Raw genomic sequence first — 19,127 nt, forward strand, 5'->3', positions numbered from 1 at the left:
GTATTATTTGCCTCAATTCTTTGAATTGATTTAGTCAGAACTGTGTGTGCCTGGAAATTCTCACTGTCAGCATTTTTGTACCTTGATTATACAGAATGACTTCACCTAAAACTAAAAATGTTGAATACCGAATCACAGAAGGTGCCTTGTAAATATCCATTTGATTATTTTCCAAAATGTGCTTTTGCATGAATAAATGAGGAAAGGTTGCTGACCCATGCTAGTATAGTAGGAAATCAGTAGTGTAAAATAGCACACTCAGAAAAAATATAAAGATTCAAGAATTAGTTCAGGGTTTCATGATGAATCAAGGTTTTGTGTAGCTCATGCATAGCTGGCAAGCTTCTTGAATTGTAATGGCAGGTATGTAATGGCAGCGCATTTTGTAGCCTGACCCATATCCGCCCCTTTAAAGCTCTTGAGGCTAACTGCAAAAGCACCTGCAGGAATCTCCCCATGCTGACCTGCGCCTCAAAGGACATCTGGGAATATCATGCACGCTTCCCAATGAACCACAACCGCTCCGTTCGAAAAGCCCGCCAGCCAATTACGGCGTTCCCAAATCCCAGGGTGCAAGAAAGAACTGCAGAGTAATCCAGAGGTATGAGATGTTTTCTTTCACCCCCTCCACCGTGACTTAGTTAGCTGCGGGTTCTGCTACAACAAAAGTAAATAAACTCTCTTGATTAAGTAGAAAAAAACTAAAGCCAACGGAAATGACTTTGTTGCTATACTTTCAGGTAAGTCTCGGGAGTGTTTAACACACTTGATTATTTAGGACATCAAGAGTTTATTATCGCTGGGGAACAACTGAATGAATACTTGGCAGGAAGTTACTTTCATTTGTTTATTAGCAAATATTTACAACGTTCAGAATGTGCAGACTACAGATCCATACAGCATTCTGTGATACCCCCCAAATAAATAACTCTTATTTAATTGGGGCAAACGGATTTCTCACCAGTAGAAAAAATAAATACTCCATTTGCTGTGAAACATTGTCACGAGGAATGTAAAAAGGAATTGTGTTGTTTCTCTCTAGTTTCAAAACATTTCCTCAGTTCATTTTGTTGTTACAACATTCATATAGTCGCAGTGGTCTTTCTTCATATCCGTCTTGTCCTATAAGTGCTCCCTTGCAAACATAACAGTCCCTGCAACGGGAAATATCGCACATCCCGCTCTCGGAGGAGGAATGAAGCTCACAGCTGGGCCTCAGCTGCACTTTTCCATGGTTCCGTCTTCAGGAGAGTTGGACTGAGCCTCATGATCTGTCAAAGAAATACTGTTGTCATTAAGAAGAAGAAAATTCAAATTGGACAAAAGTTCCATGAATTTGAATTTACTTAATTCAAACATCAGACAAAAATGATAAAGCATTAAATTAAAACATTACTAAGGTAAAAATGATCACATTTTAATCGTACAACTGATCAAATAGTGCTTACTTAAGTGTAATTAAAAATAAGGAAGGTATGACTATACTTCATGTTGCTAAAATTAATTTATAATGAACCAACAGAATCACGAGATTTTTTTCCTCAAAATGTATGATCTAATTATTGTGATAAATCAAAATGAATAATTACATATTCATTGACAACTGTAGGAGGAAATAGCTTAACACATGAAAAAAAACTACAAGACTTAAAATATTTGCTGGGCCATATTAAAGAACAGGGCGGGCCATAAGTGGCCCCCTGGCCTTACCTTGACCACCATTGTTTTAGACTTCATGGGATCTAATCCCAAATGCATAACAAGGTATTTCCAACACAAATCCTAACATATACATTCCGTCGGGTAGTGCGTAAAAAGTAAATGCAATTTACCATGCTGTTCCAGTGTAGCCCCGCTAGTGGGTTGTGGTCGACACGGAGCAGGCGTCCCCCATTCTCCACACGGAGAAGGCATAGCTGAGACGTTCGTGCGCCACGTAGCTGCAGCTGGATCCCCGCGCGTCCAACTCGTCGCTTTGCAGAACTTGACACAGGAAATCGATGTACCGCGCGGCCAGTTTGAGCGTCTGTATTTTGCTAAGCTTGTCCGACGGCAGTGTGGGGATGATTTTCCGGAGCGACGTGAAAGCCTCGTTGAGAGACTGCGTGCGTTGGCGCTCTCGGATGTTGGCCATGACGCGCTGGTTCTGCAGGTCGTCGATGGAGCGAGCGGGGCTGCTGCTGGCCTCGCTGCTTTCGCTTGCCACGCTGCCACCGCCGCCTCCGTTACTACCGCCTCCACGGTCACAACTCTTTCTACGTCTCTTCTTAGGAATCTCCACGTCCAAGTCTTCGTCCAGTTCGTCTGCGCTCCTGCGCGTCGCAGCCCGCCGCTTCCTGGCGCCCCTCCGCGGCAGCTGCCGCTCGGTCTCCTCCTCACTGTTCCCTGCACTGTCCATCGGGGAGGAGTTGTCTTCTCGCATTGTCCAAAAGCTTTCAAGATGCCCTACAACCAGTTGTCCCTCTTGAGTCCAGTCCACAAACTCCACATGTGACCAAAAAATGATGGCCCGTGCTGATTTTAAAGCAAATATGATGCACCGCAAAGAAGGAGAGGTGTCTCCCACTTTTTATAGTGGGGAGCGAGATGGAGGATTTTGGGGAGCGCTGTGATTGGGTGGAAAGGGGTGTAACATAATACCACTGCAGGAATAACTTGTGTTAATATCAGAGGAAGAGTAGAGGACCTTGAAGGCAAAAAGGAAAAAAAATGGAAAGGGGCTGGGATTGTTTTTGTAACTGTGCGCAAGATATTTTGGTGGGCGTTTTCTTATATTGGGCATCTCTGCACTAAATATGTCAGCATAGCAATATTGTGACGCTCATTTAAGCACTACCCTGACCTACTTATGTGAAGAATTTATTGTTGACACGCATTTATTAATATATTATTTTTTAAAACAGTAATATTTTTTAGATTCACTAACATTTGTATATTGCCACAGTGAGAACATACCACAATCTATTCCAGGTTCCAGGCCGTGAAGATCTATGGAAAAATATACAACAGTCTGATGACTCCATTCTAACTTATGATTCCCTTGACATACAGTACATGTATGCTCCCAAACTATGCAAGTCCCACAAGTGTCAAGAGTACAACTCCTAAAGGTGCAATGTGTACTGGAACTGTCAGAAAAAAAGGGGGCAGTATAGGGAGGGGTGTCCTTCAAAGTACAATTAATGTATCCTCCAATCAATGTATCTTCCATATGCCTATGCACGCTCACTGGGCCAGAAAAACAGGGATGGAACGTAAATACTACAAGTAAAAACAATTTACAATTTGATTTTAGGCTATTTTATACTAAAGTGCATTTCAAAATCTGTACTCTAAGCACAGTAACAAGTCTGCCAGTCTAGACACTTAGATGTGAACAGTGGTGATGGCAAAAAATAAACCCAGTGAAACACAGGAGGTTGCAAACGGCGGGGGGCCTTAGCTCGATCGTAACCAGACCGACGTGTTTATTTTCCCGTCAGCGGCCCCGCGTTGAGGTATGCGCTTAAATGGGTCTGACCCCCGCGGGGACGTCGACACCGCGGCTCAGGTTTAAAAGACGCCCCATCCCGAGGAGCTCTCGGGGCGGATCCGTGCTCGCAGCAGGGTCGCTAAGAAGGTGTACGACTGCGGCGTAAAGCAAACAGTGGAGGTGATGAAGAGGCCCAAACTCGCCTACAATTTTTTTTTACAAGGGGGGGGCTTGAATCCAATAAAGAAACAAGAGCTGTAAAAGTCTGGAAGTGGTGGACTTTGATGCAAAATAATACTGAGGCCTCATCCACGGAGTGGGTCGCCCACAGGGGGCTCTGCATCAGCCAATTTGCACCTCAGCGTCAAAGATAATATCCAACCACGATTTGTGATGCAAATACCAATTTGCACTTGAAGCCGATAAGAAGGCTCAGAGATACAATCAATGTAATCTTCAGTTTATAATCTTGTTTTTCTCACACAGGTGAGAAAGCAACATGCTCCGCTCTCCAAGGTGCTGAAAACAACCTCACCTGTGGACTTGCCAACCTGACATTCTTGAACAACCTTCCCAGAAAATCACGATGTCCTCTCACTGCTGAACTATTTTTAGAACAGCTCTGCATGGCGACCTGGTGCCGGCAGATACTAACCCTGCTCTAAACTGCGAGGTAGATGTGCTTGTTAGTAGCCATTAAAAAAAAGTAATATAATCGCTTCATTAGGTACACGTGCAGAATTGAATGCTACGGAATAAAATAGCTTTTGCTTACCTTATGCTAACCTGACAGTACAATGCCGTGCACATCATTAAATTATTAAATTATTATTAGTTTTAGGAAACAAAAAAGATACTGCTACATTAGGTTGAGGTGCATTAAATTGTGAAGTTGCTAATGAAGTTTCTAGACATAAAAAATTGCACTTGGTTCAGATGCACTATGAGACATTGTTGCATAGTGTTAATCAAAATGATCAATATAATTATCAATCTCATTTTTATTTTCCGATTGCATCAATATGCAGGTGTACCTAATATTGTGAGCGGAGTGTGACCATTTAAACTGTACTTGAAACAAAAACCTCATTTAAACTAAAAAGATCAATTCTTGTACTAAGAACTTTACAAACAATCCAAGGCTGTTGACTTCTAAGATCTAAAATATCGCAATCCATGTGCCAATTGAAGTCAGCATCAAGTGTTCTCCAAAAGATCCTTCATGAAGGAGATGTAGACAATGGCTAGCCGCAGCGTCTCAATGCGGGAGAGTCTCTTCTCGTAGGCAAAGGTGGGAACTTTCTTCCTGAGCGCATCGAACGCCTCGTTCAGACTAAACATGCGCTTCCTCTCCCGTACGTTAGCCGCCTGGCGCTGGACCACCGTAATGATCCTCCTCCGCTTGGACCTGCCGGACCCGGCGCCTCCTTCTCGGCCAACCGGGCCGATCATCAGATGATCGTCCGTGTGCTCTGGGCTCCAGGATGCGTCGCTGGATTGGCTGTCATCCACCTGCTGCTTGGTCGGAAAATCCATCAGGTTTACATCAAAGTGGATCAAGGTGGAGTCCAGGAGTCGAGTCTGCAGCTCCATCTCCAAGTCCAAAAAGCTTCACAAATAAAATCCTTTTATAGGTCTGTTCTCACAAGTTGGAGAGCATCTCTTACAAGTGAAGCCCGCTTTTGTCTGAATCCGGATGGAGCACGACAGGGTGAGATCCTATTTGGCTGGAGTCCAAAAGGCCTTATCCTGCTCTTTCAACAAGTGGCCTGCATGCGGCACCCAACGTGCCCATGCCCAAGTAGCTTGTAGAAGCTCTCCAAGTGATGCGATGTCATCCTGGAGGCCATTCATGAGCTTCTGGAGAATAGCAACCTCTTGACAAGAGGGTCATGCAGTCGTATTTGCTCTTTCCCTTCTTCCTTGCTGGCTAAATAACCACACTTTTTATCACTTAAAGAGCCCCAGGAGAAGACCAAATAGAACATTCCCTAAAAGTCCTCACACAGCAAAAAGCTTTCTGTTGCAAATTAGAGCAAATAACTGTCAGTTCCCATGGCAGAGGAGTGTCCACATTGCAGGGGGTGCTGAAAGGGCCTCCAATGCGTATTTGTAGTTCCTCAAGAGAATGCTTGGTCATAAGCACGATGAGGCGATTAAATATATTTCGGATACCGAAATGAGGCAAAAAGACGAAAAGCGCAACGAGATCGAGCTCTGACTGAAACACAATCAAGATATGATCAGGCTCCATTAGAAAACAGCGTAAATTCCAATCCAGAACAGATTAGATTAAGGCTTGCGATCTTATCATTTTGGGAAAAATATAATTGGTTTAATACACGAGAATACAACAAACTGTGCACTGTTTACCCCCCCCCCCCTTTCCCTCGAGGAACACATTATAAATTATTAAGATAAGAGTGAGTTAAATTGTATTATATATTTAAAACTTGTCAAAACTAAACGGCTATTTGGAGATTTTATCCATGTTATAAATGTGCGGGTTAAAGGAAAGCGTCCAAAGATGATACTTCATGAATTAATGTGAGTGTTTATCTTGTACACACACACACACACACAACTGAATTGTCATCATCTCCCTCCACCGCTTTGCTGTTTTTCGGGTCGGGCAGATAAACATGATGGGACATTCCGCCGGTCGTCGTGGAAACGCTGAGAAAGAGCAGCTGGGCGGTAGAATATGAGGTAATCTCACCCTGGGGCTGCTGGGTAAATATTGGTCTTAAATAAGGAGTAAAGCCCCCAAAAGAGGCACACAAACACACCTACAGGGGTTCATCCCAGTTTTGTCTGAGTGGAAACAAACTCGACTAATCTTCACACAGGCGAACTCATAATGAGTCGCTCTCTGTTATTATCGCCGTGTGAAATTAACGATGACTTTTTGCCGTGACTGGATGTTGGTGGAGGTAAACATCTGTCTGACACATCCAAACACAAAGTGGGACTTGAAAGCTTGTGATGACATCTGGAGAGCAAGCGGAAAAAAGAAAAACGACACATTTCGAAAGCCTACCTTTGCTCGTAAATACAACATTCTGCACATGCCTCGTTGCGGCTAAGGGAGCACTTAACACTAAATCCCTCTTATATTAGATGTTAGTCACATATTGTACATCATGTCTCACAGTAAAATGTGAGTGACAGATTTGGGAGGAAAAGTATTACAGGCCTGTATTGGGAAGTAAAATTTCACTGCATTACATTCACTCGAGAAGTTGTGCTACATTTTTATGAATTGCAAAGGTCACATGACCCACTGCAATATTTCTCGCACTAATCTAAGGCGCAGTACTATTGTTGTACTTGAGAGGAAAATTGTGTTGTTGTGTATAAAAGACACATTTTAAGATTTGGCTAAGCATGGCGGGTCATTATGTCGTGAACTTTATAACGGCCATTCTTGCAGAATTAATTAGGACATGAAAAAGGGAGGGGACTAAACAATCAAGGAAGTGAGTAATGGAAATGAGTTTAGAACTCTTGACCAATGATGTGCTTTATTAGTGTCATCATGAACGCAATCAGTCTTTCTTTCTTTCCCCTTTTTCATTTTTGCCTGCCTGCGCACCCACAAAGTGACTCATTGGTTCACTTGTCTCACCTTTCACAGCATCCTCGGCTCTGACTGGCTGAAGCAGTCAGCCAATCACCAATCGGGGGGATGTTTACACAGCTGGGTGGCCAGTTAAAGGTGGGGCTCATGCAAGTGTGTGTGGTTCATGGACCACGCTGGATGGAAGCCAGCGGGTCTACCATATATCTCCACTACAACACCCTGCAACCTTCCATCTCACTTCCTTCAACGCCTCGCAATGGCCAAGCCGCAGCTCCTTCGAATGACCCCTCCCTCCCTCGCTTAATCCAATGCCTAAACTCTCCACCCAAACACTTTAAAAAATCCCTTTGCTGTCCCACCCACCATCCAAAAACATGTCACCACCTTCCCCGCTGTCTCAACTGTTTATTTACACAATAGAGGCCTGGCCATTACTGAGACAAGCTTTTTAAAAAGTGCCATGTTTGACTTTTGTAAACTTCAGTTTAAAAATCGATATGCATCTGCCAATTTGGCAAAACCATCAAAAAGAAATAGTACTCACGGTACATGTTGATTATTAATTGCGAGTGGATCACTATCGATGTTTCCTTGTCAAACTTGGCTTGCCGTGACCAAGAAATCTGGGGAAGAAAAAAAGGAGTTATTTTTGGCCTTCTCAGCAAATATGAAATCTGTTTGGTTCAAGAAACAACTGTCTAGACAACAGCGATTACCTCCCGATTATGTCGAGCTTTTATTAATTTTTAGCTTTTTAGTTCCTTGGGTGCACTGCAATCCCTTGGGGGATGAGGGAGTATAACTTTTCTTGCATAATATACAGCACGTGGTAACTTAATGAATTTATAGATGACAACAATATTTGTGTCTTTGCAATATTTTCTAAGTTATTATGAAGTTGTAAACTGCTTTCAGCCTTGTTGAATTAAGCTGAGCCAGATTTTTTTTTTCACTTGTTATATCTGGCGTCCTCTATCAGACATTTCTCGGCTCCATTCTATATTTTCTCAATTCAAATGCCTTTTTGGGATTCCAGTCTGAGTATTATTTGTCTTGTGAAATGAAACTTTTGTTTCCTTAGAGCAGGTCCAGTTGCAAAAAGGTGACCAGCACATGCACACACACACACACACGCTCCACCCAGAGAGGATCACCGGACTTAAAATGAATGTTTTCATATCAGAGATAAGATATTTGTTAACACTCTTCTCTGGGGCGTATTTTGTCATTGAAATGAAACGTTTGTGTTCCCAAGTTGAAATATGTTTACTGATTGTACATGCTGTTGCTTTTGGAACATTTGAACATTCCGAACGTGCAACAAAAAAAAAGTACATTTGATGTACGCGGTATGGACAAGCAAAAAAAAAAAAAAACGACTCACCCTTTGATGATGTAGTCGACACCATTCTTTGCTGTCACACAAGTGCAAAAAGAAGTTAGAAACTGCATAACAAGACCTACAAAAAAAATAGAAAGGTACTCACCCTTGACGTTGATGCCATTCGATTCTCCATTTCATAATGTCTCTTGTCTGCATCCAGCATATGTGGATTTTAGATCTTTTTTTTTTTGGGCCTAATCAGATTTCAGCCTCTGTGTTGCAATGCCAATCTAATCTGCCAAGAGCCTTCGGAATCAGTAGTTCATTGACATAAGTTTGATTAAGAAACACATTTGTACACATCAGCATCTCAGAGACATCCTGGTCGCCGTGGTTACCGTGAGCAGGTCAGCGTCTGGCGGGAGCCAAGGAACCAAACAATCGGAATCCAGCTTGTTTACTTTCGGGGTTAATAGTGTGTGCGTGGACATTGAACCCTTGGGAAAGAGTGGAAGCGGAGTGTGCACGGATATTCGCCGAGCTGAACATTAAAATGAGAGTGATGCAAAGCAGAGGTGCCAAAAAATCTCCCAGCTCTGCCTTTGAAATGCCCATAAAGGGATTTCATGGATGTCAGTACGAGGCGCTTTGATACAATTCAACCCTTGCCTGGGTCGTGTTGTACGATTAATGGCCGCTGTTGCACAGCTCTGACTGGTGGAACACTTAAGCTTTATGACCTGCTGCCATTTGGGCCTGTGGGACCGAGGCGAGGGGCCGACCGCAGAACTAATTATCCGAGCCAAAGGATGGAGATTTGCAGATTGCGGGTCGGGGATGAGGTGCGTATGCGTGGCTGAGCGAGCCAGCGAGTGCGTGGCACTCGTTTCCGCCAGTGTGTGTTCTTATGCAGGGAATGTTCTCCTGCAGGAGCCTGCCAGGCATGGAAACTTTGACCCAGGAGAGAGACACACAGCCAATTTAGACACACACACTATGAAACACAGAGGTGTGAGGGGAAAAGTTGTCTGGCCTGCTCAAGAACAAAAACAACACTCCTCCCTCCTTCCCTCATCTTCTTCTGGCCATCAGAGGATCATGAAGATAAACGAGCATGCCTAGATATGAGGGTCCAGTGGCAGGAGGGGAGTCTGGAGTGGAATGCGTGTGAACTGCACTCCGCCTCCAATAAATCTGGGGAACAAGTAGGAGGAGAGGGAAGGCTTGGTGGGGGAAGCAAAGGGGAGGGAAAAAGGGAGACTGCGTTGGGGTGAGATAGCGGGGATGACAAGATGAATGGGAGGCGATGGAGGGGCGCTTCGGTGCAGGTGCACACGGGCCAGAGTGGAGATCAGGTAAAACATGGAGCGGGGGGGTCACCAAGGGACAAATAATTTAGATTACAGTCAGGGAAACACCTGGGCTAGACAAAAATATATGCAAATAGTCAGACTTTAGTGTATATTTCTGTTATATATCAAAAAACTTTGTGCAGAATACAAACCAAAATATTGCAGGTTTTTGTCAAAAATTGTAAATCACAATACTGATACAGAAACGGATGATCAGAAGGGACGGATGAAGACGCGACCATTTAATTGCATCCACTTATCTCACCTCTTTAGTCGGCTCCCGATAAGCTCCGCGGGTCTTTGCACCTCACCACTAATTGAGATTCCCTGCTGAAAGGCAGGATTTGTGTGTGTGTGTGTGTGTGTGTGTGTGTGTGTGAGGAGGTGGGAGGTAAAGAAAACACCAGCAGCCCTTTAACTTGTCTCTCGACGCTTCATCACCTGACACTCGCCGCTCGGCATAAACGATGACTGCAAAAGTATTTAATGCTGTTAGTTATCACAAGAGTAATTAGAACAATTAGAAAAAAGGACTATTTTTAACAATATAGATTTATTCAGCATTTACTTTGGTTTCAAAAGAACTACATGACGATGAAGTTGTTGTCCTTAATATTTAATGTTGGTATTTCCTTGTAGCGGTTATCAGATTTTCACATGGTTGCAGTTTGTGGAGAATTGTAAGGCACAGAGGAGATTCAAACGTATTCCATCCTTATCTTGTCAAGTCCACTTGGTGCTGCTTTGTGAAGCAGTATTTTTGCGCCCCCATTCGGCCAAGAATGGCAACTGCAGATGTGGGGAAACTGTTCTCCCATTCTGGTATTGCAGGTTAACTTTTCTAATCGGATCAAATCTATTTTTTCAAGCGACGTCACTTTTCCTCTTCTTTTTCTTGGGCTTTGGCTCTTCGGCATCTTGACTAGAACTTGCTACGACTTGGCTCTCCTTTTCATGTTTTCTCTTCTTGTTGGGCTTGTCACTGAGATAACCGCTGGAGTCGCTGGCATGGATCTCCATGGAAGAGAGTTGCACCTGCTCCTCTTCTTCCTTTATCCTCTTCTCTTTTTTCTTCTTTTTCTTTTTCTCACCATACGCGTAGCTCTCCGTTCCGTTCAGCTCCAGAGTCGTGTCAGCATCGCCTTGGCAGGGCGTCAACATGAGTTCGTCGTCTTCTTTCTCTTCTTTGATTTTATCTTTCTTCTTTTTCTTCTTCCTTTTCTCCCCACTTGCGTCGATTTCTGTTCCATTCAAATCGAGCGCAGCGTGAACATCGTCTTGCCGTGATGGCGAGGCCGCTACTTCTTCTTTCTCTTCTTCTTTGATTTTATCTTTCTTCTTTTTCTTCTTCCTTTTCTCCCCAGTTGCGTCGATTTCTGTTCCATTCAAATCGAGCGCAGCGTGAACATCGTCTTGCCATGATGGCGAGGCCGCTACTTCTTCTTTCACTTCTTTCATTTTATCTTTCTTCTTTTTCTTCGTTTTCTTGTTGGAGTCTTCGACAATAGACTCCTCGCTGGGCTCTGTGGCTGGTTCTGTGGCTGGTTCTGTGCTTTCTAGCTCATCCTGGTCAACGGTGATACCCAAATCGGGGTTCTCGGCAATAGCCAACAATTCCTGAACCCTGATGTACACAAACGGTGTGACATTAATTCCCCCAAGACATATTTGTACGGTTTGAAACAAAAACCAAGATTCAGGATTTTTTTCATCATTAAGACATCAGATTAATTATAGTGGAAATTATATGGTTTTGTTAGACACTTTGGTGATTATTTAATTTCTTTTTTACCAGTTCAGCAGCTGTGGCATGCTTAAGTGCAAGAAAGAGCAAAAGCAGTGAAGGAGGGGTAAACTTATTTTCAAATGTTCATTTTTTATGGTCTCTATATCAAAACTATATGGAGTGTATTCCCGCAATATATCCCCCTTTAATTTAGAACATACGCATACATTATTCCTGGGAAAAAACGTTGACACGAATACATTGACCACAAAAACGTTTGCTCCAAAAACCCATTCAATTACTCGATAGCATCATCGTTTCTAAAAACATTTGATGGTGACAACTCTGGTATACATACTTGGTTCTGTTCAGCCTTCCTCTTATAAGCAGCACACCGGCAGTGTCAGCATCAAGCGCATTCACCTCAAACTCCAGCTCCGCTCCAATTTTGGGCCCTGCGTCCCTCCAGGTATCCACGGAAACCAGGTTGGGCTTGGGAATGCTGGCATTAAAGCAGCCATGGACCAGGCAGCCCACGTGACTGACACCTAGTTTATTCACCTTGCCCTAGGGGTAGAAATGGATATAATATAATATTCAATCACAGTTGTCAACTAACTAACAAGGACTCACCAGCAATCGCTGCCCTGCTTGAGGTTGAAATATAATAAAGTTGGCTTGTATCTCCATGTGGATGTAGCCACTGTCATCATAAAGGTCTCCATGGTGGCTCAAAAGCTGTATATTGTCAAAAGCTAGAGGAACACCTTGGAGGCTGCAGGAGAGAACATGACAATCCAGAAGGTCAAGACATACATTTATAATCAATGTGGAAATGATATAAATAAAATCAGCCCATAAAATTCGTTTTTTTTCCCCCACGCCACATCAACAATTAAAATTAACCAACACATTAGTGTTTAAGATGTCACCTCGGTGAGAACTTGAGCAACTCGGCCTTTAATTCCTCCCGTAATGCTGTCTTCTTCTTGTTCAGGTACATGGGTGGAAGCACGATGTGTCTTCGGTGAATGTTCATCACCAGACACGAGTAAGGTGCCGACACAAGTTCGGAAGCGGCTGCAAAAGACGGAATGAAGCTCGGAATATTTGCCAAATCTACACGCGCCGATAAATTAACTTTATCTGCCGGGTCCTGAACGCAAGTTTCGGGAATATTGCCAGACATTTTCACGTGTTTTGAGTCGTGCTCAACATGGTCCGAGTTCGCCATGTTGCTTAGGAAGACCGGAAAGTCAACAAGGACTAACTTCCGCTTTGGGCAAGGTTCAACTTCTGTGTAGTTCGCCCTCTGCTGGTGAGGAAATAAAAGTTAACAGAAACTGTGAAAGAGAGCTATTTAATTATCCATTATCTATGTCACTTATTAATTACAGTATAGTCTAGATAAGTAAGTTTTACACACAAAAAATGAATAAATCAAATGGTCAAACAAAAAAAGTTTTCTTTTCTGATGATGCAACACATTCACTATACTAGCATGATTTAATCTTTAATCTGAAAGTAATTAAACCTTGTTTAATTTTAAGTGCTGTTGTCACTTGAAGTAATGTGGGTGTCTTCACCAGTACACAGGAAATGATGAGACTTCCTTCCAGTAATTCCATCTGAGGAACCACAAATTTCCCAAACTCAACCCACTCCGCCTGGATGAAAAGCAGGAATCCAAACCACTACAAGAAAAGGGGGACACAAAAACTCTCAGTGCTTTTCTGAATTTCATTCCTAGAATCCTAGAAATTGTTTTATAAAGTGTACTGTATGTGTTAATTTATACGGCGAATTTATACAAATAGTGGCGATTGACTCTGTCACATTATAAACCACAAATAATGAGTTATTATTATATTAAATAAGGGCTAATTAGCTTCTATGTTCAGTGAGAGGTACACCAATGTTACATAAGGTCGATTGAAGGGGAGCGCTGACTGTCTCCTCGTCATCATCTGGTCATTGATTCTGTATCCTTTTCTCACCTGCATTGCCACAATAAGATCATTCAGGTGACCTGAGGTCTCTCTCTCTTTCGCAAACACACATGTGCATTTTTCTCCATTCCAAACATTGTAATAAGACTTTTATTGGTTTATTTATTAGTGTAAGAAGCACTTACAAAAATATGTTTGACCTATTGTTTACATTCCTGACATACTGTTTTCATTGGCTACACCTGAACTAGCTTATCCAATACTGTGGCTATCAAATATAGATATAAATATCTTGCATTTAGGATAATAATGCTGTGTTAACACTGCCAGACAGGCATTCATTTAATAATAAAATCAGCATGTCATTATGAGGCGTTTCTGTTACCAGTACACATGAATAAATTAGAATACAGTCATAAAAAAACAAGCTAAAAGAACATTCATTTGTTCCAGCTGCTCAATTAAATAGCTGGAAATCTTATATTATCGATTATTGTCTTTTCAGACGGTCACTTTCAACTTGCGTATATAAAAATTTAGCTTATCATGTAACATGGTCATTAAAAAATAGAATAGCTTAGCATTTCACTCTGTGTAGTAAATACAAATGCTATAATGAGTTTTACCATTTTAATCGGTTTTCTGAAATTGGGATTTCCGCAATGTTCTGATTAATCGAGATGAATTGGCCAAATAGAAGAATGTAGCACTTTTTTTTTTTTTTCTCACAATTCGTCTTATCACTATATTGTTCAATTGATGACCCTCATGTGTACAAGCAGTATATTGTACCTTACTGTATTTTCTTTCAGCATTCCAAAAGTTTAAACATTTCAGTCTGCCGTACAGCCATTCTTAACTGTTGACAGCAAGTGATTCAACTTGTCGTCATGGTGATGCGCTAGAGTGTCCGTTGTAGGAGATCTGAGGGATACCGTTACTGGAGCCGTCCAGGGCATCCTGTTGAACACAAATATATTTGTCAACAGGCAAGCTAACCAACAAGAAGCCATTTATTGCTTACCTTCTCTGTCATCTCGTGTGAATGGTGCAGGGAGTGTTCCCTCTCCAAGAACATCCTTTGTTGCTCAGAGCTCGCCAGACGACAAGTGAGCCACGTGGACAATGTGCAGGAGGAGATCCCTACGGACAAGTAAGGTATCGTCACACGTGTGTTTGGTTCTCACGTTGTGTGTCCAGTTTACCAAGACAGGCAAGAGTCATGGCAGCAAAGTGGATAGATTGCATGGAGTCTGGTCGTTTACTGAGCGCGCGGACAAACTGGAAGTTGAGGATGCCGGCGATCAGACCGCAGATGCAGCACGCTGAGAACAAAATCATCTGCGAACACAAGACGGAAGAGTTGAGGAATAGAATCAGAACAATGCCTCCCAACCGTGGCAATCGTTTTTTTCATCAGAATGAAATGAATGCAGGTCGTTCATTCTGCAAGTGAAATAATCGGGTGAAGTTGATTGCATTGCATTCTGTCTCTTTGGAGTGAGCCAAGGTGCCTTCACTGCCTTCAACCACATTGAAAAGGACATCTCCAATTTCAGCCATTACCCTGCGAGGTGTGCGAGGCGGCGGCTGGCGGGACTCCTGAACCAGATCGAGCTAATGCAATCATTGGCCCGAAGGCATGGATGGAGTGAGGGGAGGGAGGGCATGGAAAAGAGTGGCGGAGAGACTGATTATTGAAAATAAGAGAGATGAAGAAATGGATGGCAGGAAAAGATAGAGAAAGAGGCGATAAGTGGAGGTGGGTGGGTACAGGGTGAAGCAAAGGTCTCTTCTCCAAAGCGCTGACATTGATCCATCATTAGCCACACCAGCAGACATCCAGAGTGGAAGACGAGGAAAGACGAGGACTTGAAAGAGAAGAGGTGACTGCTTGCCGCCTCTGCTTTCCTCAGACGTCTCTCAGAGTGCACACACACACGGATCACATTTACACTCGTAAATATATAACAAATTGAAAAAGATGTCTTGATATAAAAAGCTAGTTCTGTCAATGAAAACCTTGTAGAAGGTGGTCTGAAGTGAAGAGCCACAAATGGGTTAAAAAGCATGAAATAATAATTAAGACTCCCCGTGTGTCAAGCTGTTGGAGTCCTCTTCCTGTTTGTTGCAGCAAAAATAAACTCCATCCAAAGACAAATTGGCATAAATTAGGCACAAAACATGACGCAAAAATTACTGTACTTACGATAAGGCCAGTCCTTTTTCGAGCGCACAACACACCACACATCCCGCAGAGCAGAAACTGAAAAAGAGAAATAACGGTGTTAAATCTGATTCGGCGCCGTGGGGACTTCATAAAAAGTGCTCGTCTTGATCATTTTTTTTCATTATGGAGTCATCACACACGAGACAATGTTTAAAGTGCCTCGAATTAATTTTTCAGATTTTCTAGTGGGCTTTTCATGACATTGCTTTCAACAGGGATTTTCTAAAAATGGCAACTTGTAGTCAACCAGCATCACCAAACAAAATGACTTTTGAGGTTCCTCTCTCTTCTTGGGTTGTTATTTAGAGATTGGAAGCAGTTATTTTGATGAATGCAACTTGGCATGAGGGATGTAAGAAATCAGACCAGATTCGAGCAAAGTAACCTGCGCTGAGTCATTTTTACATTAGACAATTAACAGTAGGGGGCTTTTCGGCATGAGCTGCCAGTAACACTCCCTCCTGCACACCCTTGCCAAAATCACATCAGGAGGGTGATGACAAGCAAGAAAAATGCTGAATCATGAATTTAAAAAAAATATATTTCACCCTTTGCACACATTGAAACACATTAGCATTTATTGCAATGCATTAAATGATAACCCAGCATTTTCTAGACTCAACAGAGATGATCCGATCACCAGAATCAATGCCTAGTAGTGAAAAAAGTAGATAGTGAGAAAGTCAATTAGCTCAAGCAATTTGGAGAAATTGATATCTTTTAACTCCCCCATGCAAACACACACTGACTAGAAGTTGATCTAATTTCTGCTTAAATCAATTTACAGTTTCTGCTCAAATCAATTTACAGTCTACCTAAGGAAGAAGAATGTTTTTTTGACACCTGAGTTTAAGTTTAAGGCATGTTTACGAACGATCCATACACATGATTATTTTACATATAGGCAGATATATATTAATAAAAAATAAAAATAGTAACAAAAATACACATGCAAGAACAACTCTTAGCAGTTTGCTGTTAATCCACTATTAATAGTATTTATTCTTAATTGGAAAACAAAATCATGCATTGCAAATATTGACAATTAGATTTCTTTTTTCCCTTGATTCCACCTCCCACTTACTAAAAGTAAGAAAGCCACGTACACAGAGTCCGCTCCACACCGGGGAAGCGTCACCTTGCTGCGGCTTGTGCTGCCCCCGAACCCAGCTGATGCCCACGGCTCCGAGCACAATGCTCGCCACGCCCAGGCCCACCTCCACTACCGACAGGAGGAGAAGGCTCCAAAGGATTTTGCGGCTGGAGCACATCCCGCCCGGGGCATTTCTCCGCCTACGACAGAAGAAGTCCGCTCCTCGGTTCTCGCAGGCGGGAGCGCGCCGTACGGCTCTACATCGGTAAATGATCGGTTGACTCCAAACAAGTTCGTTCGAGTTGTTTAAAAGTAATACCGAAAGTGTGTGAGGAGGAAAGATGCAAAGGGATGAAGCTGAGCAACGCCTGATGTGACGATAACGATGTGACGTCCACGTTACTTCAAGCTCCGCGGCACGCGCACAACTACGATGAGGCGCGTGCACGCGAGTGTGCACGCCGTGAATGAAACCATTATTATTATTTATGTTCAAAAGGGATACTTCAAAAAAAGACGTTAGTTATTTTTTTTTTGATTTCTGCAATATAAAATTGTCAGCGTGCGCCTTGTCTAACTACATTTAACGTCAACTCAGCCAATATGATCTAAATGGCTGGCAACAAAAGTGTGCACACCCCTACATGAACATATACGAGCTGATTGACAGATTGACTTCTCCAACAATCCAAACAAGTACTGTGAGTAACAAAATGACCTCACTGCATTTTTCTTCACTTTCGCAACCATGGATGGTGAAGGGAAAAGCCCCCCAACGATTGCAGGCTTTCCCGAGTAATCACACTTAGCCACGGCTTCATTCCTTCCGTGTACAATCGATGCATGGAGACATTGGAGTTTTCTTTTTATCGTGCCGCTACTGGCTTTTTAACTGATCAATCAACAACGGTATTGACTAGCTTGAGGGTAAAAGCAGCTTGCACAGAAACACGGAGTGGCGTGTTTTACTGTATACTGACTCATGGCATGTGTTTTTGCCATTAAGTGAGGAAAGGAACTGTTTGCAGATTCAATTATCACCCACAAAACGACTCATGCTTTTTCTTTTAATTATCGTGCAACCGGGGCTCGTTCAAAAACGGTTGGTAATGAAGTCAGTCACTGAGTCAGTTGCTTTGTTTGAAAAAGAGTACTTGGGTGGAAGTTTTATAAAGTGGCATTAGAAGCTCCTTGACTGAACCCGAAGCCAAAGGCAGCAAGTAACCGAGTGCCGCTATTGAAGATATATAAAGTTCCTTCCAGTTAAGTGGATAAAGAGAGGAGTTAGCAGGAGGTGCCAGGGACCCTATTATCCCCTGAGGCCCATTATAAGCGTCCCAGTTGCCATCTGCTGCCAGTGTGGGCTCACAATCATTAGGAGACTGGTCTGTAATCGCTGGAAAAGGACAGCGAGAATCTGTCATCCTTCCCACAAGAGCAGAGGAGGCAAATAACGTAAAGAGGCCGCGGGCCGCTCAGACATTGACTTTGTTGCCATTGTATCCGTAGAGGTGTGACATCATCAAGTCAAACTGCTGATCGTGTTAATGTCGTGTAGCTGTGATGAAGCCCGCAGTTAAATTTCAACTTTTAAAATTGTATTTTAAACATCATGTGGGCTCTCATTGGATATGCTCGCTTACAGTTTGTCCACGCTAACCATACAGACACAATAACCATAGATGAGGGCTCATTAGAGTAGAAATCAATGCGATGCCTTAAATAACAGTACGGGCACTCGTCCTGAGGTCGTTTGTCAAAGTAAAGGTGCTTGTTAAAAGGTGAAGATGCTAGGAGTGTCATTAAAGGCAAAGTATGGATTATATCCTATGATGAAAGGTGGTATACACTTTTAAAAAACATGGTTTTGGTGACCTTTTGACCCACAAATATAAAGTACAAATTTAAAGTAAAAAGAGAATTTTGTTGCTACATTTTCTTGAATCTCAAATAGCTGAATTGCATTAAAAAAATTAATAGTCTTCTTATGGTTGCCATGTTTTGGCTTGTCACGGTCAATATCCACATATTTGGAATCTATTTCCCGAGTTGTTTCGCTCAGCATCTGTTGTGTTGGCTAGCTGCTCTGCAGAGTAAACAGAGTTCTTATAAAGTATTAAACACATCACAGCAGGAACCACTATGACCCCCCCACACACACACCCACACACACACACTTACATACAGTTGGTGAGTCCCAGTGCCGAGTCAGTGGCCTCTAAATTTCCTCTCATCTCAGTGAAATTGGACCTGTGCCTCCATCCTGTGTGAAGACCTCGAACATTAAACCACCAGGCCTTCTTCCTCTTGTTTGGCCTCCCCCTGAGGATGAAATGACAACGTAAGCATGATTCAGCCCTATTGGAGGCCGCTATGCAGATAAAACATACGGATGACA

General features: G+C 42.7%; 3 protein-coding genes across 8 annotated transcripts; all 3 read right to left on the bottom strand.

Moving 5' to 3' along the window:
• Nucleotides 1-833: 833 nt before the first annotated feature.
• Nucleotides 834-2,578, bottom strand: twist1a (twist family bHLH transcription factor 1a). Its single transcript, XM_049751259.2, has 2 exons — nt 1,833-2,578; nt 834-1,271 (listed from the first exon to the last, which is right to left on the bottom strand). Exon 1 carries the CDS (start codon nt 2,420-2,422, stop codon nt 1,856-1,858), a length of 567 nt encoding a protein of 188 aa, XP_049607216.1. The 5' UTR covers nt 2,423-2,578; the 3' UTR covers nt 834-1,271; nt 1,833-1,855.
• A 186-nt stretch (nt 2,579-2,764) lies between these two features.
• On the bottom strand, nt 2,765-10,114 carry LOC137839717 (fer3-like protein). Its single transcript, XM_068649026.1, has 2 exons — nt 8,440-10,114; nt 2,765-7,678 (listed from the first exon to the last, which is right to left on the bottom strand). The coding sequence occupies exon 2, from the start codon at nt 5,063-5,065 to the stop codon at nt 4,670-4,672; it is 396 nt and encodes a 131-aa protein (XP_068505127.1). The 5' UTR covers nt 5,066-7,678; nt 8,440-10,114; the 3' UTR covers nt 2,765-4,669.
• A 151-nt stretch (nt 10,115-10,265) lies between these two features.
• polr1f (RNA polymerase I subunit F) lies at nt 10,266-18,875 on the bottom strand. 6 transcript variants are annotated; one of them, XM_049751245.2, is made up of 6 exons: nt 14,204-14,349; nt 13,044-13,151; nt 12,390-12,769; nt 12,091-12,232; nt 11,816-12,024; nt 10,266-11,355 (listed from the first exon to the last, which is right to left on the bottom strand). In XM_049751245.2, exons 1-6 carry the CDS (start codon nt 14,219-14,221, stop codon nt 10,596-10,598), a joined length of 1,617 nt encoding a protein of 538 aa, XP_049607202.1. In that variant the 5' UTR covers nt 14,222-14,349; the 3' UTR covers nt 10,266-10,595. The 6 variants fall into 6 exon arrangements, 4 of the variants coding, with proteins under 4 accessions (XP_049607202.1, XP_049607201.1, XP_049607204.1 ...); XM_049751244.2 differs by having other exon boundaries at nt 12,390-12,772; XM_049751247.2 differs by having other exon boundaries at nt 14,199-14,338.
• Between the last annotated feature and the right edge of the window lie 252 nt (nt 18,876-19,127).

Source organism: Syngnathus scovelli, chromosome 19, assembly GCF_024217435.2.
Source record: "Syngnathus scovelli strain Florida chromosome 19, RoL_Ssco_1.2, whole genome shotgun sequence".
Lineage (NCBI taxonomy): Eukaryota > Metazoa > Chordata > Actinopteri > Syngnathiformes > Syngnathidae > Syngnathus > Syngnathus scovelli.

Excerpts from the sequence above, each read along its gene's own strand:
- twist1a (XM_049751259.2), bottom strand. The coding sequence starts at position 2,422 with ATGCGAGAAGACAACTCCTCCCCGATGGACAGTGCAGGGAACAGTGAG.
- LOC137839717 (XM_068649026.1), bottom strand. The coding sequence starts at position 5,065 with ATGGAGCTGCAGACTCGACTCCTGGACTCCACCTTGATCCACTTTGAT.
- polr1f (XM_049751244.2), bottom strand. Across the intron at positions 12,233-12,389 it reads TTGCTCAAGTTCTCACCGAG|CCTCCAAGGTGTTCCTCTAG; the intron begins GTGACATCTTAA and ends TCTCTCCTGCAG. Across the intron at positions 11,356-11,815 it reads GGAAGGCTGAACAGAACCAA|GGTTCAGGAATTGTTGGCTA; the intron begins GTATGTATACCA and ends TGTGTACATCAG.